The sequence below is a fragment of the Peromyscus eremicus genome, chromosome 3 (assembly GCF_949786415.1).
Source record: "Peromyscus eremicus chromosome 3, PerEre_H2_v1, whole genome shotgun sequence".
Taxonomy (NCBI): domain Eukaryota; kingdom Metazoa; phylum Chordata; class Mammalia; order Rodentia; family Cricetidae; genus Peromyscus; species Peromyscus eremicus.
Window position 1 is genome coordinate 30,586,102 of NC_081418.1, and position 6,858 is coordinate 30,592,959.

At 39.6% G+C, this 6,858-nt stretch overlaps 1 protein-coding gene across 2 annotated transcripts in view; it reads right to left on the bottom strand.

The window, feature by feature from the left end:
• Asz1 (ankyrin repeat, SAM and basic leucine zipper domain containing 1) overlaps positions 1-6,650 on the bottom strand; it is a 42,703-nt gene extending 36,053 nt beyond the window's left edge. For both annotated transcript variants that reach the window (XM_059257412.1, XM_059257410.1), the window contains exons 1-3: positions 6,503-6,650; positions 5,997-6,096; positions 1,378-1,500 (exon numbers count right to left, since the gene is read on the bottom strand). In XM_059257412.1, the coding sequence (XP_059113395.1) occupies positions 1,378-1,500; positions 5,997-6,096; positions 6,503-6,607 (328 nt within the window). In that variant the 5' untranslated portion in view covers positions 6,608-6,650. The remainder of the gene's footprint in view (positions 1-1,377; positions 1,501-5,996; positions 6,097-6,502) is intronic.
• Positions 6,651-6,858: the final 208 nt, after the last annotated feature.

Sequence of the window (6,858 nt, forward strand, 5' to 3'; positions counted from 1 at the left end):
TAAAATATAATTACTGCTTCAATGTAGCAAACTGGATATACATATATACTCTTGCTCTTAAGAATGAACTCATAGAAATGGAATGAGATCTACATGAACAGCCTGGACATGAGTAGGGGTAGTGAAGGGCGAGGGTCAAGGGAAAGAGAGCTTGGGGGAGCGGGAGATCCCAGCTGGATCAACAACAGAGAGGGAGAACAAGGAATAGGAGACCATGTAAATGAAGACCACATGAGAATAGGAAGAAGCAAAGTGATAGAGAAGCCCACAGAAATCCACAAAGATACCCCCACAACAGACTGTTGGCAATGGTCGAGAGACAGCCCAAACTGACCTACTCTGGTGATGGGATGGCCAAACACCCTAATTGTCGTGCTAGAAACCTCATCCAACTACTGAGGGATCTGGATGCAGAGATCCATGGCTAGGCCCCGGGTGGATCTCTGGGAGTCCAATTAGCGAGAATGAGGAGGGTTTATATGATCGAGAATTGTTGAGATCAAGGTTGGATAAAGCACAGGGACAATTAGCCAAATGAATGGAAACACATAAACTATGAACCAATGGCTGAGGGGTCCCCAACTGGATCAGGCCCTCTGAATGGGTGAGACAGTTGATTGGCTTGATCTGTTTGGGAGGCATCCAGGCAGTGGGACCGGGTCCTGTGCTCATTGCATGAGTTGGCTGTTCGAAACCTGGGGCCTATGCAGGATCACTTGGCTCGGCCTGGGAGGAGGGGACTGGACCTGCCTGGACTGAGTCTACCAGGTTGATCTCAGTCCTCAGGGGAGGCTTTGCCCTGGAGGAGGTGGGAATGGGGGGTGGGCTGGGGGGAAGGGGAGGGGGGCGAACAAGGGAATCCGTGGCTGATAATGTAGAACTGAATTGTATTGCAAAATAAAAAAAAAAATAAATAAAAAAATAAAATTAAATTAAACTTGTAAAAAAAAAAGAATGGACTCATAGCACTAAATGGAAGTTGTTGAATAACAGGAAAATATAAAAAAACTTTAATATAATTCAGTTTTCAAGCACACAAAGTGATTTTCAAGAAATTTTTCACAAAATTACTGCTTTTTGATATTCCTTTCAGTGCACTTTACATTTAAAAACAACCAAAATCATCTAGCATATTATTTAAAAGTACATAATAATATAACCTGTTATTAAGATAACAAAAAATAATAGGTTGTAAAGCTATCTTCTTGGAGAGATAGTTTTACAAAATATGTATGTTTTACATTTGAATTTTCATTTTTTATATAATACAACTGGTAGATGTTTGTTTAAAAAACTTTAATTTCTCATTTAGTATAACCATTGCTTGGAAATCAAAGAATCACAGTACAGTCAATCAAATTTTCTTAAGCATCTTACCCTTATCAAAGCTTGCATTAGCACCTCTGTCCAAAAGGAAGCGAACCATCTCTACATTGGCCACACTAGCTGCATACATAAGAGGGGTCCATCCATACCGGAAGCTGGAATCTACATTAATGCCTGTTGATGTAGAGACACATTGTTTTAATGATCTATTGATCTATCCATTCATCTATGTATCCATCTAAGTATCTATGTATTTATCTATCTTAGGTGAACTGGTGTTTTGTTTGCATTCATGTCTATATGAGGGTGTCAAATCATTTTGAGCTGGAGAAAGTTATGAGCTGCCATGTGGGTGCTGAGAATTGAACCTGGGTCCTCTGGAAGAGCTCTTAACCACTGAGCCATCTCTCCAGCCTAACATTGTTGTAAAGACTTACTCTGTACATGCACCACTGGTGTGCTGTGTCCACAGAGGCCAGAAGAGGGCATCAGAACTCCAGAAACTGGAATGAAGTACAGATGGTTGGTTGTCAGCCACCTTATGTGTGTACAGAACTAAATCTGGGTCCTCTGTAAGAGTAGCAAGTGCTCTTAATCACTGGGCTATCTTTCATTCAGCCCCAGAAAATTTTTTTTGAAAGCCCTACAATCAAAACAAGAACAAATAAAAAGCCTATTACCTTAGTAAGTGTAAAATTATATGGATATATGTAGGTATTATGGAAAAATATTTCTTCATAAGAAAGTATTATGGAAGAATATTTCTTCATAAGAAAGGCTTCAAAAATTCTTGTATTGGCATTGCTAAAATTTGCTACCTTCAGTTTTATGGTGGCACTATGTTCCATGAGACCCGATATGAACAATGTTTACCACATAATAAATACAGTATCTATAATATGATAGGGACTTCCATGCTACTTTTTTTGTGGTGACATTGAGGAAGATTTGAGCAGTATTACACATCTATATAGTTGCAAATACCACATATGCCCTCAAGACATCCTTAACTTCTTACCAACACAAAACTTTTTTTTTTTGGTTTTTCGAGACAGGGTTTCTCTGTATAACAGCCCTGGCTCTCCTGGAACTCACTCTGTAGCCCTGGCTGGCCCTGAACTCACAGAGATCCACCTGCCTCTGCCTCCCAAGTGCTGATTAAAGGCATGCGCCACCACTGCCCGGCACCAACACAAAACTTAACCCATGGATAAATTGATAAAGCATGAAACTGAAAGTTAGTATTGGACCATTAGAGCTCAATTTGTAATCCAAGGATCAATATTATCATTTATTTATCTTATAAACACAACACACTACTGTTGAGAATGGGACAGGAGGCAAGGAGACCAATAGGAAGACAGAAATATATAATACAAAAATGAAACCAAGAACAGGGAAGAGAGAGAAACAGGGTGGAAAATAAAAGGAAATTCAAAGATAGCAACATTATAATTTAAAATTACTTTGAGGAGGTGTGATTAAAAGAACAAGCAGAAAATTAATACCAAGTTTTACTTTAGAAAAATGAATAACAAGCAGTGAACTAGAATAAGGAGAGGCATGAAATGGCAGGCCTTGAATGTAAAATAAAGTTTAAATTAGTCACTATTTAGATGAGAAGGGCTGGAGGGAGGGATAAAGAGGACCTTGTTCAATTCCCAGCACCCACCTGGCCCCTCATAACCATCTTTAACTCCAGTTCCATGGTATCTGATGCCCTTTTCTGACCTCGGTGACACTGCTTGCATGTGTTACACAGACATGCAGACAAAACATCCACACATATTGTATATTAAATCACATTTAGAATGTGACAGAGACAGGTAGTAACTGCCAAGAAAGGACAATGGTTAAACCTTCAAACCATGAAGGCAGCAAATCTCTTGAATTATTAGGAATTTCCTTAGTAATACTGGCTTGGCAATATAAAGCAAACAAATAAAAAGAGGTTGGGCTAATCTAGGATTAAAGAGTATAGAAGCTGCGTAACAAGGACAAACATACAATAAGGCAATGAACCCAACCCATCACATTAATATAAACCTTTTCCTTTAAAGAGATTAGGAGTAAAGTGGTCATTTCTCATTGACACTTGCAGGGTGGAGAGGGTGGAGGAGGGGCTCAGTGGTTAAGAGCACTGACTGCTTTTCCAGAAGACTTGGGTTTGATTCTCAGCACCTACGTGGTGATTCATAACTGTCTATAACTCCAGTTCCAATGGATCCAATACCCTTTCCCGGCACCAGGCACACACATGGTACACAGACATACATGCAGGCAAAACATCCATACATATAAAATTAATAATAATAATAAAAAATACTTGTCAATTTCAGCAAAGAAAAGAGAATGCTTTTCTGTTTCAAAGAATACTGTATGAGTAACAGCATTGGCATTAATGTTTTATAATTTACAGATTTTTATGGTTTTTAGCTACAGTATTCTGTTTAGAAAGATAGAAGTCCTATTACTGAGGAAATGCTCTGAGGCTCACATCTTTTTATGTTGAAGCAGTAAGTCACTGAAGACTATGAAAGTAAAATCTCCAATTGTCTTAGTTAAATTGTTATAATGTATATGGGAATTACTGGGGAAATGCAGTACTAAACTATATATATTTAGAGCATGTGTGTGGGGAGCTTGAGTTTGTTCTTGCTAACAATTTTTCCTTTCTAAACCGCTGCAATATTCAGAAAATGAGTTCAGAGTAAAAATCATTTTTCAATCATTTTTTTCAATTTTAACAATAATTATTTTCTTATTATTTGTTATTATTATTTATTATTATTTGCTTATTCTTTGCTGTGATAGTTGTTACCAAAACTGTGGCATCAAAGATAGAGAGACAAAGTACGACAAAAGAGAAATAAATGTTGACTTTTGGTACAAAAGTTCTTACTGATTATCAATTCTAGTACTTGTTTTGTGGAAGCAAAGGTAAAATATCAGCCAGGAGGTGGTGGCGGCGGCGGCTGATGTCTTTAATCCCAGCACCTGGGAGGCAGAGGCAGGCGGATCTCTGTGAGTTCGAGGCCAGCCTGGTCTACAGAGCAAGATCTAGGACAGGCACCAAAACTACACAGAGAAACCCTATCTCAAAAAACTAAAAACCAAAAAGCAAAACAAAGGTAAAATACCTTTCTCCTTATGCCTATACATTTATTACTGGCTTTTTAAAATGAGTTTTAAATTATTTTGTAATTCAGGAAAACTTTCAAATGGCTAACTAAGCACTTACAGAGCAGCAAGATCTTTTCAAGAGGCTGAAAAGCCCCCATTTGCCAGTGACCATATTAAGTCCTAATACTTCAAGTTCCTGTATCACCTTCAACACACCTGGTCCCACTATTCTGAGGACAAATTTTCGTCTCTAAAACTTCTGCCTATTGTAACCCATTATTACTATGCTCACTACAATACATATTCATATTATATATCCAGTCCTCTTATTTCCTTATTTAAATCATACTGAACTTCATCAAGTGAACATCAAGGTCCAGTGTTTGTTCACAAAGTGAGACAGAGCTTCCTCATCTGTTACAAAAATAACAGTGAAGCTTTTCATACTGTTTACATATATCTTAAGCTAACAGTGACATAAAAACTATATATTCTAACCCACTTTTTTATATATTGTCTTATTTTAATTCCAATAACCTTGGGTATAATGCTGTGATTCTTTTAAAAAGGAGGAAACTGAAGCTTACAAAAGTGTGACAGCTTATTTAATATTACAGGACCATCAAGTGTCATGGTTAGTAATCAAAACCTGTTCTTGTTTCCCAATGATGTATTTTCAATAAATGATATATTGTCTCTAGCAAAGAAGAAAAACACTTGCTGTTCATGACCTCTTAGGTCTTATGTATGAGTATTTTGTATCTTGTAGTTGTTTAACACTTGTTAGTCCTTGGATAATTTCAACCCTTAGAGTCAACAATTTAATTTGCATGTGTAGGTAATCTAAAAATAAGTTTTACTTACTCTTTAAGAAAGCATTATGGGACCCAGGATAAAATTATATTTTACATAAAGAAACTGATGCTCTGAAAGCTTAAGTGACATCCCCAAGGAATCAAACCCAGTCGGCCATGAAACTAGAAGAAATACATAGATATTCATTCTGATACTGAACTCAAGCCTTATGCAACAAAACACAGAAAGAAACAGAACCTGAAGGAGATCTTAAGAAGCATATGATAGCCAAGTAAATTTTTTTTGTTTTGTTTTGTTTTTTCGAGACAGGGTTTCTCTGTGTAGCTTTGCGCCTTTCCTGGAACTCGCTTTGTAGACCAGGCTGGTCTCGAACTCACAGAGATCAGCCAGCCACTGCCTCCCGAGTGCTGGGATTAAAGGCGTGCGGCGCCACCACCGCCCGGCTGCCAAGTAAATATTTTAAAAGAATGATCAAGGTGGGGTAGGATTAGTCAGAACAGGTCTCTTAAAGAAGGTGCAAGAAACCAATGGAAGGTAATTGGTGACCCATTCCAAATAAGAGAGTAGATGATGACGAAAATTGGTCAAGTAAACAAAAATGCCAACTAAGACATGGATAATACAACTGATACGCTAACACTCATCAGGAAAACAGCACAAACTTTTGAAAATAAGGCACACTAGTGAACTTAAACAACTCTGTTTGCTTGACAGGATTTCTTAACTCTCACCAGAATCTAGGAGTTCCTTCACTAAGTTAATGTCTCCGGTGGTCAGTGCTTTCTTAAATGTTTCGTTCTTCTCTTCAACGGGTAACGACCTCTTTAATTTCTAAAAGAGCCGGAAGTTAAAATTCTCGTTAGGTGTATTTTCATTCCCATTGCCTCAGGAAATAACAACGTTTGGTTAAGTACATTGGGTTGTTTCGCTTTGGCCAGCAAATAAAATACGCGAAGAATCCACATCTCAAATCATCTTTTACGGGAATGGGTAACAAGGAGCCACATCCAAGCCCAGCACTACGTCTGAGGCCTAAAAGATGCCACTGGTGAAAACAGCAGTTGGCGAACAAGGGAATCCTTTGCTCAACAACCCGAAACATGCATAATTCAAAATCCTGGGAGAAAGTTAGGGAACTGAGCATGAGGAAAAAAGGGGTTCGCGTGTCTGGGCCTGTCTTTCGAAAGCCACGGTGGGCCCAAATCAAGTGCCATCAAGACGTCGCCTTTTCTACTACCTGAGATGACCGGTCCAGATACCCAATATCCCAGCCATCGTCCTCACTATCGCTGCTCTCGCCTCCGCCAGCCACTGAAAAGGCCCTCAGCGTGCCCGCCGCCATGGCCCCAAGCTGCTCTTCTGCGCCTGCGCGCGCGCGACCAGAGCAGGCTGGTGACCTTGCGCAAGCGCGTGGGGCCTCTGACGCAGGCGCAAAGCTGCGCCCAGGCCACTTCCCCTCCCACCAAAAGCGCGCTGGGAGGGAACTGGCCTTTCACACCGGAACCGGGGGCGTCATGCCTCACGAAGAGCCACAGCCTCGCTCCGCCAGGGACTTCAAGGGGCTCTGTTTCATTGAAAAAAAGAAAGAAAGAA